This window comes from Vigna radiata, chromosome 8 (genome assembly GCF_000741045.1).
Source record: "Vigna radiata var. radiata cultivar VC1973A chromosome 8, Vradiata_ver6, whole genome shotgun sequence".
In the NCBI taxonomy this organism is placed as follows: domain Eukaryota; kingdom Viridiplantae; phylum Streptophyta; class Magnoliopsida; order Fabales; family Fabaceae; genus Vigna; species Vigna radiata.
The window spans coordinates 41,765,684-41,783,042 of NC_028358.1; the positions used below are offsets into that span (position 1 = coordinate 41,765,684).

General features: G+C 31.5%; 2 protein-coding genes and 1 long non-coding RNA gene across 3 annotated transcripts; all 3 read left to right on the forward strand.

Moving 5' to 3' along the window:
- Window positions 1–1,348: 1,348 nt before the first annotated feature.
- LOC106770670 (cysteine-rich receptor-like protein kinase 10) lies at window positions 1,349–5,339 on the forward strand. The gene is made up of 7 exons (XM_014656468.2): window positions 1,349–2,146; window positions 3,291–3,425; window positions 3,514–3,635; window positions 3,717–3,927; window positions 4,040–4,277; window positions 4,381–4,528; window positions 4,631–5,339. The coding sequence occupies exons 1-7, from the start codon at window positions 1,363–1,365 to the stop codon at window positions 4,943–4,945; spliced, it is 1,953 nt and encodes a 650-aa protein (XP_014511954.2). The 5' UTR covers window positions 1,349–1,362; the 3' UTR covers window positions 4,946–5,339.
- A 1,932-nt stretch (window positions 5,340–7,271) lies between these two features.
- Window positions 7,272–9,784, forward strand: LOC111242398. Its single transcript, XR_002669453.1, has 3 exons — window positions 7,272–7,487; window positions 7,633–7,702; window positions 9,598–9,784. It is a non-coding gene; the product is annotated as an uncharacterized LOC111242398 (long non-coding RNA).
- A 2,804-nt stretch (window positions 9,785–12,588) lies between these two features.
- LOC106770671 (cysteine-rich receptor-like protein kinase 10) lies at window positions 12,589–15,994 on the forward strand. The gene is made up of 7 exons (XM_014656469.2): window positions 12,589–13,521; window positions 13,741–13,857; window positions 14,408–14,541; window positions 14,649–14,859; window positions 14,952–15,189; window positions 15,327–15,477; window positions 15,618–15,994. The coding sequence occupies exons 1-7, from the start codon at window positions 12,600–12,602 to the stop codon at window positions 15,888–15,890; spliced, it is 2,046 nt and encodes a 681-aa protein (XP_014511955.2). The 5' UTR covers window positions 12,589–12,599; the 3' UTR covers window positions 15,891–15,994.
- Window positions 15,995–17,359: the final 1,365 nt, after the last annotated feature.

A 17,359-nucleotide genomic window follows, 5' to 3' on the forward strand; every position in this document is an offset into this window, starting at 1 on the left:
ATATTACGCAAGGTAGGGCAACTTTAAATCCTGGCAGTAAACTTTTAAAAAATTATTTTAAACTGATAAAAACAAAAATAATTGAGTAACATTCTTACGAACGATCTATTTAAATTTCTATATATAGTTATTTATTAGCATCATGATAAACTTTCAAAGTTATTCTATTGAATTTATAAAATAATTTAATAAAAAGGAATTCACAGCGTTGTACTATGATATTACGGATAAAATTTAGGTGTGTAGTATTGTTGATTAGTTAATATTATAATTGATTACGAAAGTGGCACTTAAAGTTTATTTTGATAGGTAAAAAGAAATTTTAGTTAAAGAATCATACTTAAAAACCCTTCAGTGTTGTACTTAAATTTGATTCTATTGTAAAATATTTATTTTTGTATAATAACAAATTATAAACCTACTTATATATATATATATATATATATATATATATATATATATATATATATATATATTTTTAAATTTTAATTATATAAGAAATTTACATTAATTTTAATTAAAAAACTTAAGACGATAGATTTATGATTTTCCATAATACTTATTTTATTTTATTTTATTCAAATATAAGATTTAAACTTACACTTAAATCTTTAACTATATATTATAAAATATATTACAACTTTTTACTACTAAACTCGTCTTATTTTACCTTAGAAAGAAATAATTATTAAGTAATGATAGAATAAAGTATATTTCCATTCATTTTATATATTAAAAAGGTAAAATAATCATAAAAATATATTTGTATTTTATAAAAAAAGAAATAAAAAATAAGAAATAATAGCATTGAATGAATATAAAAATTGTGTGTTTGTGAAAACATCATTTCTCATCCATTTAATTAAAAGTTATCTTAATGCATGCATGGGACCTAACAAGGGCTGCGGTCAGCGAAGGGGTTCTTAAGTTCTTTCTTAACCTTTCTCCCACTTGAAGTGTTGTTCATTTGTTGTTTTTGTGGTTCAGAAAAGGTTTTAAAATAATTTTTTATTTTATTTTAATCATAAACTTATGTTTAAGCCAAACATTATGTTAATCGATCTACTCAATAAATGGTAGGGTTTGAGACGCAAAATTGACAAAAAATAGTTGAACTGGGAAATGCTTGAAATCAACCGCGAAGTAGCTTTTCAAACCTTCTTTCTGAAGGTCTTTGTGCGGTTGCTTCTAGACCTGCATTTCAATTTGTCCAACGCACTGAAAATGACGCTGGAAGTGTATATGCAAAACAAAAATTCTGACAGTTTATCATTTTATAATTACAATAACATTGTTAATAATATACTTACTATTCCAATTCCAAAATCTTGTGTTGTGCGCGAAACGATGTTTTGGCGCAACATGTTCCTCTCCAACTCCATCAACCATGTTACCTTTCTACTGTTCCTCTCTCTGTTCGTAATTGAACCGTTTTGTTCCTCTGCAGCTCCGGTTTACAATTACTGCCCAACCAACGCATCCTACAATTCCACCGCAACATTCGAAACTAATCTCAAATTCCTCCTCGAATCTCTCGTCTCCAACATTTCCCAATCCGACGGCTCCTATTCCTCCGCCATGGGCTTGGGGACCACAAGTGTCGCCAGCGGCTATTTCCTCTGCCGCGGCGACGTCTCCCTCGCCACGTGTAACGACTGCATAACCACCTCCGTCACCGAAATAACACAACTCTGCCCCAACAAAACAGAGTCCATAATATGGTACGACGAGTGCACGCTCCGTTTCACCAACACCTACTTTGATCCCGCCAGCACCGAACCGGGAGCTAGCTTATGGAACGGTGAAAATATCTCCGCCTCCGACTTGGGCAGCTTTAACCGCACGTTGTTCGGCTTGTTGGACGATTTGGTGGAAGAAACTGCGAATTCTAACTCGGCGAGGAAATTCGCCACCGGCGATATAGAATTCGCCGGATCCTCGGCTCAGAGAAGGGTGTACGCCCTGACGGAGTGCGAGCCAAGCTTAACGAGTAGTGGTTGTGAAGAGTGTTTGCAAAACGCCATTTCTACTCTACCCTCATGCTGCGAAGGAAAAGAGGGAGCAAGGGCTCTGCTTGCGTGGTGCAATGTTAGATACGAATTGTTTCAGTTTTACAATACCAACGCCACGTCACCACCCTCATCAGGTATTTTTCTTAACAAATATACTTAACAGTATATATAATTTTCTATTTAATGAAAATAACCTGAGTATAATGTATCACAATGCTCATTAATCCCATTTTTTTTGGTGCACAATCTGAAAAACCTGTTAATTCAAGATCACATATCTTCAAAGGTTATTCTGTATTTCTTACAAGGAACAAAATTCTTTTAGAGCAATTATTAACATTTCACAATCCATTATATGAATGAAATAGTTTTAACAAACGTGATATTTTATATTTGTAAATAAATAAAGAGAATAAAAAGTAATAAAAAATAATATCTATTGAATGTAAATTTTGTTATAATCATCCTTCATATAAATTCGTTATACACGTGGTAAGTAGAAATAGTAAACCTTCAACATTTTTTATAATTTACTTTATACTTGGATTTTTTTTTTCCATCTCATTGTATGAAGCTCCCCATCCATGTAGTTTGAAATCATCCAACCCTAATTCCCAAATTTTCAAATCGATCAACAGCAGCTTCAAATTCCCCCTTCGAGTTCATCCAATGTTGGTTCTGTCGTGAGGGAAGGAGGTAGAGACGATGGAGGAACAATCCTCGTCATCATTGCTTCTGTCTCCGGGGGCAGAGGAGAACACAAAACTGGGTTTTAATAGAAAAGTGTAGAAGGTTATAGAAAAGCCTATGCTCATCCATCGCCATCTGAATAGAAAATCTTGGAAAAGCCTGTGCCGTTGCTTCCTCTCAGCATCAGTGACTGAGATGCGACGTTAGGAGCTGGAGGCGATAGTAAAAAGGCGAACAACGGAAATAGCCGGGTAGAGATTCCGGCGTTGGAGACAACAGGAATGCCACCGTCAGAGGAAGTTGTGTAGCTGAGGATGGCGGTGTTGGAGGCGTCAGTAACATTGACGGTCACCGACAGAAACCATATATGAAACAGAGAAGATGTCACTGGTCAGGCATTGGATGAACTCGACGGAAGGAGATTGAAACCGCTCTTCAGTAATATGAAAAATTGATTAGTGTTCGTGAATTGAATTCACGTGATCACAGCATACTAATCTTCATCAATTTGCATATGTAATGAATCATCATCTTTCTTTCTTTTTGTAATTACTAAAGCCTGTCTTTTTCGTGCAATTATTTATGCAGGAAATAACCATTATGCATTACGAGTAATCTTCATTGTTGCCCTTGTTATTGTGTCGATAATTCTCTTATGTGGTGTCTGCTATTTCATATTCAAAAGATCAAGGAGGAAATACAACACTCTTCTAAGGGAAAATTGTAAGTAATCTGAAAAAGAAAGCCTGTTCCTTTCCAATTTCTTTAAAAGGCTAAAATTACTGATTTCAGCTCTTGGATGTTCCTCTAGTTGGAGAAGAAAGTTCCACTTTGGAATCGTTACATTTTGATTTGGCCACAATAGAAGTTGCCACAAAGAAGTTTTCACATGAAAACAGGATAGGTGAAGGTGGATTTGGAGATGTTTACAAGGTGATAAAGTGTTATTAAAAATATACGCATGTTTATTTCTATTTGTTTCCTGTAGTTAACCTGCATTTTTTGTGCTCTTAGGGTATCCTTCCAGATGGACGAGAAATAGCAGTTAAAAAACTTTCACATAGTTCAGGCCAAGGTGCAGCTGAATTTAAGAATGAGATTTTGTTAATAGCAAAACTTCAACACAAAAATTTAGTGACATTGTTAGGATTTTGTTTGGAAGCTGAAGAAAAGATGCTTATTTATGAATTTGTGCCTAATAAAAGCCTAGACTACTTTCTATTTGGTAAGTTTATCTCACTACTACTTATTGCTGAGCTATGAAATACTTCTGCTGGTAGAAAAATACTCCCTTATATTTTTTTTTTCTTACTTTAGATTGTATATTTCATTTACAGATCCATACAAAAGTAGTCAAATGAATTGGTCGGAACGATATAAAATTATTCAAGGAATTACACAAGGAATTTTATATTTACATGAACATTCACGATTGAAAGTTATACATCGTGATCTCAAACCTAGCAATATATTATTGGATGTGGACATGAATGTAAAGATATCAGATTTTGGAATGGCAAGAATTGTTGGTGTAGATCAATATCAAAGAAACACAAATAGAATAGTGGGAACATAGTAAGTATTTTTAAGTATAATTTTTCATCATATCTATCAAGGACATTTTTAATATATTGAAAAATACTTGTTTTCTAACATTGATGTTTGTTACTTGTTACAGTGGATATATGTCACCAGAATATGCAATGTATGGACAATTTTCAGAAAAATCAGATGTTTTCAGTTTTGGAGTTATAATAATAGAAATAGTTAGTGCAAAAAAGAATGCCAGACATGTTTTTTCAGATGATGATGACCTTTTGAGCTATGTATGTATTTATTTGTATGAAATTATTTTACATTAATTGATGCTAATCCGGCATAAAGAATGCAAAGATCCAATTAATGTTTGATTTATGAATTTGTTTCAGGCTTGGGATCAATGGAGGGATCGGACACCATTAAACATCTTAGACAAAAATATTAAGGAATCTTGCAATCAGAGTGAAGTCATAAAATGCATCCAAATAGGTTTATTATGTGTGCAAGAGAAGCCACATGACAGACCTACAATGGCACAGGTTGTTTCATATCTCGGTAGCCCTTTATCCGAGTTGCCATTTCCTGAAAAACCCATAAATTCTAATCAAAGTGGACTAGTTCAAAGGATGGTGGTAGGAGGATCCAGTTCAGGTTCTACAAAATCGATAAATGAAATGTCTGTGAGCATATTTATCCCTCGGTAGTATATATGTATAGTCTTGTGTATAAATAAATTATATATCCTAGCTTGTTAAAATCTCCATTAATTTGTTATCCTGTTTATCTTGAACTTAAGATTTCACACTATATGATAGATAACTTGCCATCGTTTAAATTAAATAGACGTTTCATTTGATAGAAAAATATAATCACTCATGAGAACTATTGATGGTTGCTATAGAAGATGCGCGTTGATAAAAATGTCGATCTCCTTAAGAAGGATATGCTTAGTTTGAAAATATGTTACGTCATTATATTTTTATCATAAATATTTACCAGGTTAAAAATGAAGTATTTGAATTATTTGCTATACATTTTGTACAAAATAGCAAGGGGTCTAAAACATAGAGGCTCACAAAAGAAAACATGTAAAAAAGGGCGTAAAGTTAAATATTCCTTTTAGAGTTTTTCTTCCTGTATTTCCTCTTTTTCTTTCTGCACCTAATTCTTTTAATATTTTCTGAATTGAATGTCTGAGAAATATTTTTAAATTCATAAAATACTAATTAAAATACTTAATTTGAAAAATATAAAAATAATATATTATAGATTAAATGTTTATTAAGATATTTTTAGATTTGGAATTACTTATGAAACATTTAATCTAAAAAAATATATTTTGAATTGGAAAAAGTTTTTCTTCATTTAAAAATTATTTTTTATTTCAAATAAGTGTTTTGGAATGTATTTTCAGAAAATAACTTTCTGAAATATAAAACTAAGAATAGTGGCCGGCAGGAAAGTGAATAAAAAAAAACAAAGAATCGGTAACTTTTTTTTTTAACTGATTCAATTAAATAGAAACTGTTCATAATTCTAGTTTTTAAAGTCATTCTCTGTTTTTTTTTTTTTATATATATATATATATATATATATATATATATATATATATATATAAAATTTTATCCAATATCTTAGACGGGTACGAATATTTTTTTCTCTTTAACCAAATGATTCAAAAATATAATTTTACACTAACTCTGAATAAAAAGTGATAATTGAATAATATTGTGTTTAATTCAACTCCTTTCCCGAAATCGCAATTTACTTCGTGGACAAATTGCTAATTGCGTGTGCTTTAAGGCTAGCTGCTGTTATAGTGCAAGAAAAAGTTAATTATTTAATTATAAGATTAGTTGAAAGATTAGTTACTTTCAATTTTATATTACTCAGTCATGATTTCAAGTAATCAATGTTTGTGATTTTCGTACTTATTTTTCTCATTTTTTTTTTTAAATTTTCTCTTTGGTCCCTACCATCATTCATTGTTTATCCTCTCTAAAATTTCAACCCTTTCGGCAAGTCACACCTCACTTTTAGGACAAATTGCTGTTGGGAAACTTAGAAAAAAAAAAAATATCTATGAGATTGCCCGAAGAAAATTCGAGAACAACCTAAACCAAACATAGACTACCATATTTGAACAAATTATAATGATGTTTATTTTTTATATTTTTTAAATGATCTTTTATTGAGAAATATAAGTTCAATATTTTTAAAACTGCAAGTATAATATTAAAAAATAATATAATATTTTAAAAACAAATGATAAATCTGTATAAAGCTTTAAGGAAATCAGGATTTGAATGAAATTTGACAAAATATATGTAGAGGATATAATAATTTATTGTTGATATTTTTCCAAGAAAGAAATTGGTTCGTTATCCACGATGAAATCACATTATCAAAAACAATAATTGTAATGTTCAACTCATTTCTTTCTATATATTAAATTTATTATTTGTCTCCAATAGAAGTCAAACACCAGTATGTGTTTATACTTTACTTAGTTTCTTCACTATCATTTCTTAGTGCCGTTTCAATCTTGGGTTCGTTGGAAAAACCCTAATATAATATCAAACTCAACTCTACATTATAGATAGAAAAATAATAAAATGGTTTACTTCAGTTTATATCTTCTAATTTATTAAAAGCTGCAACTTTCGATTTCAAAATGTTTTTCTTCTTCGGAGCAAACATTTAAAAAATAATAAATAAAGAGAAACAGAAAATTAAGAGTCAAGAATTCTTGAATGGTTCTTCTACAACCTCTCTACATTCACACAAAAAAAAAAAAACTAAACTAAAGATGTTTGTAACTATGAAGTTAGGAAACGAATACGGATATTGACACTGGAAACAAACACATATTAAATGAAAAAATATAGGACAGAGAATATTGTGTGTTAATAGGTATTAATTTCAAACTATCAACTACCACTTTCTGAACTAACACAGAAATAAATTTAATATATCTATATTTAAAATGTAAAAAATAGTTTAATATATCTATCTAATATATACTGTGAAGACCCCTTTTCTTACATAAACCTTCCTTTTAAAATTGTCTCCAAACCATACTCCTCTTCAATTTCTCTGCTGTTCTTCCTTCTCCCAGGTTCACATCTCTCCCATCTCCACACTAATCCACTCCACTTACCTCTCGTAGCTGCTTAACCCACTTGGAAGCCAAGACTCTCCCAAGTTTCATCAAATTCCATTCTCAATTCTGATTCTGGAGAAGAGGTAAGCCAGTTCCGCTTTTCTTTACTGATTCAAGTCTTGGAGCATGCAATTTACCAATTGCATGTGTTCTTGACCATTCCCTCTTCAATTTCTAGCTAAAATCCCACTTTCAATTCTGTTTTGATCACAAAATTGTGATCCTTAGGGTTGGGGCAGAATTCTGAAAAATTGGGGAACCTTGGTAGCAAGCTTTGAGCTATTCTGTACAAAGCCAGGTAAGGGAAGCTAAATCTCAAATTCGGTTTGAAGCTTGTGGGTATGTTTCGTAGAATTGTTTTAGGAGTTTTTGAGGTATTGCATGTTAAGGATTTGTAACAAATTAGGTTACTGTTTTTCATTAAAATTGTATAATGCTTGTTTGGAATGCATGTGCTGAAAATAATATCTATGGTTNGTGCTTGATGTGAATTGGTAATGGATAAATTGTGAATTGTAAGACTAGATTATATTGTGCAGTTATGGTTTAAAGATAAGAATTNAGTTTTACAGGTTGTAAGTAAAATGGCTAAGTTGATTTCAGCGTTTGAGTTGAAAATAAGGAACTTGGGTAGTGAAATTGCAAAATAGGGGTCTAGCTTTGAAATAGGTAATTAAGACAGCTTAGTTAAGTCAATTGTGACTTATAGGAAGTGTAAAAATGGTCTAAAATGGTTTCCAAGTAGTAGAATTCAGATTGAGCTCCTAGGGGGATTAAATGAGTATTTTAGATCNAATTTCCTTGCATATCTCTTAGACTTTTGAGTTAGGATGGTGTGTNAGACTTCAAACAAGTTAGATTCAACTTGTATTTCGAGTTAGGAGTGTCCAAAGTTCACCAAAAGGCTTAAAACAAAACTTAGGGGGTAGAGTTGCTCAATTATGCAGAAAAATCTGCATAATTCACGCTGGGCGCCACAAAACTGGCGCTGGACGCCAATTCCTGCTATTTCCAGCAGAAAGTCACGCTGGGCGCCACAAAACTGGCGCTGGGTGCCATTTCCTGCTGTTTCCAGCAGGAAAAGTCACGCTGGGCGCCACTAAATGGCGCTGGGCGCAGGTTTCTGCTGTTGCTTTTGTTTTTGATAGTTTGAAGGGTTCCGGACGTCCGTTTTGGACGTTCTTTAGGTCGTTTTGGGGGTTTTAGACCCTTCCGGAACCGTTGGTGATGGTTTCGGAACCGTTTGAATTACTTCAGTATAGGTAACTATAGTTGATAAAGAAAGTGGTATTAATAAATGATGTTTATGTGAAAATATGTAATGTATGACTTATTTCTAGCATTGTATAATTCTTTTTAGGATTGTATGAGTTAATTATGTAGGATTTGTATGGAATTGAATCAATCTAACCCCAAAATGACTGTGTATCAAATTAAACTAAGTTAACACCAAAACTTATAAAAACTTAAGAATTAAAGTGAGTGAAGAATGATATGGTATGAAGTGTGAATCAAAGAGTTAAATACATCTCTAGGTGAGATCAAATTAAGTTATGAGAATGAATATATGAAGCTCAATCTTGGGTGTCTCCATTTTATATGGGCCAAGAATGAGTGATTCAAATTAAGTTATGAGAATGAATATATGAAGCTCAATCTTGGGTGTCTCCATTTTATATGGGCCAAGAATGAGTGATTCAAGTTAAGTTTCTGGAATGAATATAGGTAGCTCAGTCTTGGGGGTTGCCCTTAAAGCTCTAATGACTATTCAATCTCACTTAGAGAAGATTAGTTCATGTGGTGAAGAGCAGTAGGGGTCCTAGTCTTGGTTGTCTCCATTGTATATGGGCCAAGGTGAGTGATAACGGATAACCTTGTGTGTGGTAGGGTGAAACCCATTGGTAATGGCTTTGCAAAGCAGTAGAGGCCACCACAAGTGCATGACCCGCCATGGCTCGATATTCATTCCGGGTCCGGACGAGTCTAAAACTAACACCACCCAATAAAACCACAACTTATAATTTACTAAAACTGTTCCTCTGTGATTGTAATTGCTTGTATGTCTATTTTGCTATGTTTAACTGTCATTGACTTGTTTTCAATTGAATTCTAGCTTACCCTTGCATGTGTGTTGTTTGTTTTTGTTTGTGTTTGTTTTCTTTTGCAATGATCATCCTATTTGGATGTGAGCAGAGATTTCAGAGACCCTCTGGAGCAGGTCTTAGACGTAGCTGATGCTGTTGAAGTCCCTGACACTGCAGCCGAGTAGTTTAGGCTGTTAGTTTTATGTATACAACTTAGTTCCTTTTCTTTTATTTCATTTTGAAAGACTTTATGCTATAAGTAGAGCTTACACCATATTTTGGATGATTGTATTATATACACTTCATCTGCTACTACTTCTAACTACTTTCTATTATTATAATATGTTGCATTCCACATGATATAGATATACTTATATTTTTGGAATGTTAAATATACCCTTAAAAATATATACTGGACCAAAACATTGAAATCAATCACAATGAAGTTCTTAAATGCATTCAAATTGAATTGATTTACTGTGTGTCCAAGACAAGCATTAGACCAATAATGGCTGAAGTTATTTCCTATCTCAGTAATCGATCAGTTGACGTGCCATATCCAGGAGAACCCACGAACACTATGCATAAAAAAATATTGAAAAAAATGGTTGCAGGGGACTTCGATACAACAAAGCTCTACACCCTCACTCGATTCCTTTTAAATTTCTTCATGATTTCTAATTTTCTTCAAATATATTATACACCACTTTCAATCACGTTGACTGTTTCCAAACCTGGATCTTCATTTCCTCTTAAATCTTCTATACAAAACTTAACACAAAACTCAACTTATTAATTAAAGGATAATGATATTTAAAAAATATTTTTTTGACAACATTTGCTAGTATTTATAATAATTATTATTATTATTGATTGTGAAGTAATTTTAGACCAATCACAAAATGACACGTAGATAATGTTTAAATATTATAAAAAATATTGTCTAAATATCATTATATTTAATTAAATAATGTTGAGAATTCAACGTGAGTCTAAGTTTTATATTGAATAAAAATAAAAAAATAAAATATTATATAAAAATAAAAAATTCATTAATCCATTATTTTAAAGCTTTAAGTAAAAAATCTTCCTAGCTAAGTGTTTTCCAAATAAATACCGGAAGGTTCAATAAATTATGAGTGAAAATACATGAGTAATCATAGGTGTGATTTGTTTATTTTTAATCAAATATTTATTTTTAAAATTTAAGAAAATAGATAATTTAAAAAAATTATAAATATGAGTAAATAATACGATGGTCCGACTTCTTCACACAAAATTACGTCAAATATAACTTATTTTAAAATACTTTTAAAATTGAAATTGTATGAATATGATACGATTTTAGTTTAGAGTATTTTAACTTAAAATTATGTCATTTTTACATAATATATATTATATGTTCTTGCAAAAATATAGATTTAATGCATAAATTTTTAGTTACTGATGCGTAAATTATGTTTTAACTTTTATATCAAATAATTTTAATTAATTTCTCCTTATGTATTTGTTTTGGGTATGAGGTCGAGTCACTTCCAATATCCATAAATGTGATCACTTATCTCTCACCTTTGATCTGTATTTATAGTTTTTGACATGAGTTTGAGATGAGTGAAACCTTAATCACAACCTAATCTCAGTCCAATATCCATAATTACCCTTTACCTTAATCCTTGTAGCCAAACTTGTTTTTTTACTATGGTAGAGCGTCTCAACCCCTATCGACCGATTTTGTCTGCAGGTTTTGTCATATTCAATAACTGTTAAGCTACTTCCTTTTTTATAGAACTGTCCAACCGACTTGATACGAGGTGATGAAATGACCGTCCGAACCATACAATACAATATTTATTTATTTATTTATTTATTATTTGATAATTTTATTAGGAATTCGTCCATAATATTTTGAATACTAATATAGTTGTTTATGTATTGTGTTTAATAGTAGTTAATATATATATATACCCACGTATGTATATGTACTGAAATTATTTTATAATTTTTTATGTTAAGATTTAGTTTAATAATGGATTGACAATTGTTTAGGACTGTTGTCTACTTTTTCACACCCCTACAGTACGCTCAGCCCTTTGCTTAGTTTACGAACCACATCTACGTTGAAAACAGGATCAACAACACCTTCCAAAGTAAAGTACAAAAAATGGATCAATTTGAAATAATTATTAACACATATAATGCATTAATTAAAGTATCTATATGTACATAATGCAACTTTTTTTATATATTTTTAATTATATCGACAGTTAGTAGTTAATATTATAAATGTACTAATTATATACAAAATATGGTTCTAATTAATATTCAAAACATATCACTAATTCAAATAGTATGTCAATTAAAAAGTTCTGCTTGACATTAATTATAACCAAGTAATGTTCAGTGTTCGTATTGAATGACTGTGGACAAGACATATATATAATAAACATTTAGAACAAAAGTACTAGAACATATAAGAAGATAAATGATAAGGGTTAAAGTATATTATATATTTTTTAAAAGTAAAACATTGAAAACAGAGTAGGAAATTGGAAAGTAAGAACATTAATATTAAAAAAAATATAACATGTCATGTTATTAAGATAAAATAAAAATATAATTACTTCATTTATATAAAATAGCAAATATAATACTGAAATGAAATTATGTATCTAAGTAATCTGCGGCTGTTAATTTGACAAGGAAATCAGCGGTGACTGCTGTGTATATTTTACCATATACTACTGTACTAGTGATTCGTGTTACATCACATTAATTTTTTTGTAATATAGAATTATTCAAAGTCCAACTTGGTAGTCAATTGAGTGAATAAATTATATGTTTTGTAAATGCAATTGAAGAAATAAATTTGGGATATAATAAAAGATAAAATAATTATAAAAGAATGAATTTTTATATTTTTTAAGAAAGAATAAAAAAATTAAATAAATTTAAAAAATTTAAGCGTATCAAGATATTATTTTTCAAATGAAAAAGTGGTTCGAAACATGAGGCTAGTTTTTGCCCTCTTCTTTTCAACCATATTTCTTAATCACATTAATACCGTAACCCGTAAACAGGGGCAATTACACGTACCTTAAGGTCAAAAGTTAAATGTTCATGTTCACTCTTTCTATCAACAATAAATCTTCCATGACTGCCTTACTCCGATCGACAACAGTGGCCATGGTTTCAAGAATGTCCGGATTCCTTTGTATGCTTGTCATACTCCTAATTATATGCCAATCCTATGCCCAACCAAGTTTCTTATACCACTTCTGTATGAATGACAAGGGTAATTACACTGCTAACGGCACCTACCACAACAATCTCAATACCCTTTTGTCCAACCTCTCTTCAAACACAGATATTGACTATGGCTTCTACAACTTTTCGCTTGGCCAAGATGGTGACAAAGTAAACGCAATTGGGCTGTGCAGAGGAGATGTTAAGGCAGAAGCTTGCCGTAGATGCTTGAATGATTCAAAAGTCCTTCTCCCGCAGCGGTGTCCAAATCAGAAGGAGGCAATTGGTTGGTATGACAATTGCATGTTACGCTATTCCAACCGCTCACTGTTCAACACCATGGAAACCGCACCTAGTTTCTTTATGTGGAACCTTGAAAATGCAACAGACTTTGATCAATTCAATCAAGCGTTGAGGAACTTGCTAGACAGCCTCGTAGGCCATGCTACACCAGGGGACTCCAAGCGTAAGGTTGCTGCTGCAAATATTTCAGGACCAGCCTTTCAGAATATATTTGCTCTTGTGCAGTGTACACCTGACTTGTCAGAACGAGATTGCACCGAATGCTTGAGTGGGGTTATCGCAGAACTTCCACAATGTTGTGATGGCAAGAAAGGTGGTAGAATTGTAAGGCCTAGTTGTAACTTCAGATATGAGACATACAGCTTCTATGATCCTACCAATGTTGAAATACCAGAAGCAACACCACCACCACCACCACCAGCACCAACACCAGCACCAAATGTGTCTGCTCTTCCTCCTCCTCCGATAGATACCTTGTCTACAGAAGGTAAACGTCAACTCCTTCTTGAAATGTTGAAACTCATAATTTGATAATTTTAATAAATTATAAGAAATTAGTAAGTGCATTTTACCGTTTCTGAAGCTGCAAAATTGAAACACTTTTTGATAAAATTATTTTCCATGAAAGTGATTAGACTTGTTGAGAACTAATTTATTATCCTCAATCCTATAAACATACTAATTATTGAAGTTTCTGTTTTGGCAGGAAAGAGCAACACTTCTCTAACTGTAATAGCAATAGTTGTGCCAATAGCCTTTGTCACACTAGTAATTCTTATGTGCATCTGTTTAAGAACGAGGAAGTCACGGAAACAGATTGAAGGTAAGCTAACATCACATTCTCTTTTATTATGATATTTCTTGATTTAACCTTTGCTGTCTGCAATGGAGTTAATGGGTAAAACTGAAGAAGTACACTATGGTTGCTACCCACAATGACAATAGAATTTGAAATTTCCTCCACTGTTGGGAAAAAGTGCATGGTTCAATCACTGTCAGGAAATGGTAAATTGAAAAAAGGACACTTGCAGCAATCGGTGTTTATATTATAAAATGCATTTGGAGAAAGAGTGGAAACTTTTTTAAAATGTCTGAAAATCAACTTATCCAAAATAATTAATTGTAGAATTTCTGATTCACATGATGCAGATAGTCTAAATAAACTTATGCCAAGTATCACTTAACTTTAACATCTCAGCTATAATAAGTAGGAGATATCATAAATTTTATATTATAAGTTCTACCAAGTTTCCAAAAGAAAGTTATTATTATTATTATCATCAAAAAGCAAGTAAGCGTCTATAAGAAGAATATTTTCCTAAAAAGAAGCAGAATTCCATTTGGAGAACTGATTTGTTGCAACTCATTCCCAGTTCAAGCTTCAAATGCTGATGAAATCAAATCAATAGAGACATTGCATTTGGACTTATCCACAATCATGACTGCTACAAACAACTTTTCTGATGCAAATAGGCTAGGAGAAGGAGGATTTGGACCCGTTTACAAGGTAAATATACCAGTGTCACAAAAAGATGTACATCACATCTACAAAATGTACTAGTATACCTGATAGGCCGTTACCCTGACTTACATTCATAAAATTCAAATTTTCAGGGTAAGCTATCCAATGGTCAGGATGTTGCAGTCAAAAGGTTGTCCAAGAACTCCCTCCAAGGAGAAATTGAGTTTAAGAGTGAGGTGATGTTAGTGGCCAAACTTCAGCACCGAAATTTAGTTAAGCTGATAGGATATTGCTTGGAAAGAAGAGAAAGGCTATTGGTGTATGAATTTGTTCCCAACAAAAGCCTCGACTTCTTCATATTTGGTAAGTCAAAACTAACGGAACCGAACCGTCTATTCTTCATTTATAAACATTCTAACTCGTTGAGAATATCGTATCTTTGCTTTGGTTTGTAGATGAAGTTGGGCGGGCACAATTGGATTGGGAAAAGCGACACAAAATTATAACAGGCATAGCTAGAGGACTTCTTTATCTTCACGAGGATTCACGTTTGACGATCATTCACCGTGATCTCAAAGCAAGTAACATTCTTTTAGATGCCGAGATGCATCCAAAGATATCAGATTTTGGCATGGCAAGATTATTTGAAGTGGATCAAACTCAGGACAATACTAGTAGAATTGTTGGAACCTAGTAAGTATTGGAATGCCCTGTGCCAAATAATTTATGTTAATCACTGTCAATATATGTGATCTCTAAAGGTGATCTTAACAAAGTTGTCAATATTTGTACGTAACTGAGGTAATGAGATGGTCCATTTTGACATGCAGTGGATATATGGCACCAGAGTATGTCTTCTATGGACAATTCTCAGTGAAATCTGATGTTTATAGTTTTGGCATATTGGTTCTTGAGATTGTAAGTGGCCAGAAAAACAGTTGGGTGCAAAGAGGAGAGAATGAAGGGGATCTTCTAACCTATGTAAGTACTAATTATTCTTTGAATGACTGACTTTTTTTCCTTATCCTTAGGTTAGATTCCGTCAGTTTCTTATAGAATTGTAATCTTTAAGACTGAATCTGAATCAATATCTGTATTATTTATTGATGAACTGCTTGCAGATATGGCAAAACTGGAGGGAAGGGACAGTGTTAAAAACTATTGATCCAACAATTGCGGACAGTCGGAGAAATGAAATAGTGAGATTTATCCACATTGCGTTGCTTTGTGTTCAGGAAAAAGTGGCTGATAGACCAACCATGGCCTCTATTGTGCTCATGCTTAGCAGCCACTCTGTTTCGCTTCAATTGCCCTCTCAGCCTGCTTTCTCCGTTGTAAGCAGAAATTTCTCAGTCATTCAATCAGAAGATTATGATCCTGAGGCAAGTGCATAGACTGAATCAAAGGCTCAATCTGCCAAAGCATCACTGAACCAGATTAGTTATAAAATGTAATGAAGTGACCCTTGTGTAGATTCCAACTCCAGTTACCAATTTATTCTTTCTTTTAACCATAATAAGTTATCTATAAGATTCTCTTTTTCTAATACCACCTTATTTTATCTGGTTCGTATAAGAAAATCAAATAAAAGTGGGTGGAAGCAAATGCATTTTTGTCCATTTTTATCCCTTTTTCATTTTATTTTAAACTTTGTTAGAAATATAGGCCCAAGTCCTACGTCTTCGACAATCTTTCAGATAATCCAATCACCATGTTAGATTGAATCTTCTTTATATCGAAATCATTAAACAATAATATAATTATATTATTCATTTAAATGTGTTTTTGAAATAGTAAATAATCCGATTAATTAAATGACAAATAATATTGTCTACTTTTAAACAATTATTCTGAAAAGTAAAATAAAAATATTTTAAAATTTAGCATTTTAGCAAAATAACAAATTTAAAATTAATGACCCAATTTACTCCATTCAATCCAATCCGATAAAAAAATGAAATTAAATTTTTATGTACTAAAAAAATTAGAAATTCAAATTAACTTATGATATTCAATTAGCAATCTCATACTACTAATTAAATTATTTCATAATTGATCATTAATCAACACAAAAAACACCACAATATATATATATATATATATATATATATATATATATATATTACAACAAAATATTAATTTACATAATTGTTAAGCGAAAGATATTTAATAATAAAAATATTTATTTTATTATTCCTGCATGATATTATTATATGTATACTCTACTTTATTTTGTTGCTAATTTGTGGATGATTTTTATGTATATTGTTTATTTTAATATTTTAAGCATTAAAATATCAATATAATAAAAATATGACATCTACTACAATGTTTATTTTTATTTTAATTGATTTTAATCTTTATCGCTACAAATATTACCATCGATTTAATTTTGTTTAATTGATCTTTAAGTTTTCGGTGTGTCTATAAATAGAAAGTTGAATTTGGATAGGATCGAATTGTTTGCTCTTTTTTTAGGATAATTCCTTTTGCCATTCATTCCCTTCTTGCTGTATTATTTTGACCCGCCTAACTTATGTATGGAGCCAAAGTGTTTTTGTTCTTCTTTGTTTAAGCGGAAATGATTAATATCTCTACTAATAAAATATAACTTTAAGGTTTAAGTATCTCTAAGCATGTCAACATTTCGTTGGTTTGTGGACTCGGTTGTTATGAATTTCTCCACTAGTTACGAAAAAATAAAAATAAAAAACATTTTTTCATTAAATTAAATATGAGTTAATTAATATATGAAAAAATATTTTCATTCAAATTATAAAATAGTCTAATTGAGTTATATAGTAATTTTCAACCGTAGAATTCCTATATTTTATACTCGGTAACAAATACCACATAAAGATAA

What these genes read in the sequence shown, in the direction of transcription:
- LOC106770670 (XM_014656468.2), top strand. Translation starts at nt 1,363, where the DNA reads ATGTTCCTCTCCAACTCCATCAACCATGTTACCTTTCTACTGTTCCTC. An exon ending in CACTCTTCTAAGGGAAAATT is followed by an intron (nt 3,426 to 3,513) that starts GTAAGTAATCTG and finishes ATGTTCCTCTAG; the next exon opens with TTGGAGAAGAAAGTTCCACT. An exon ending in GATTTGGAGATGTTTACAAG is followed by an intron (nt 3,636 to 3,716) that starts GTGATAAAGTGT and finishes TTGTGCTCTTAG; the next exon opens with GGTATCCTTCCAGATGGACG.
- LOC106770671 (XM_014656469.2), top strand. Translation starts at nt 12,600, where the DNA reads ATGTTCATGTTCACTCTTTCTATCAACAATAAATCTTCCATGACTGCC. An exon ending in GTCACGGAAACAGATTGAAG is followed by an intron (nt 13,858 to 14,407) that starts GTAAGCTAACAT and finishes ACTCATTCCCAG; the next exon opens with TTCAAGCTTCAAATGCTGAT. An exon ending in GATTTGGACCCGTTTACAAG is followed by an intron (nt 14,542 to 14,648) that starts GTAAATATACCA and finishes TCAAATTTTCAG; the next exon opens with GGTAAGCTATCCAATGGTCA.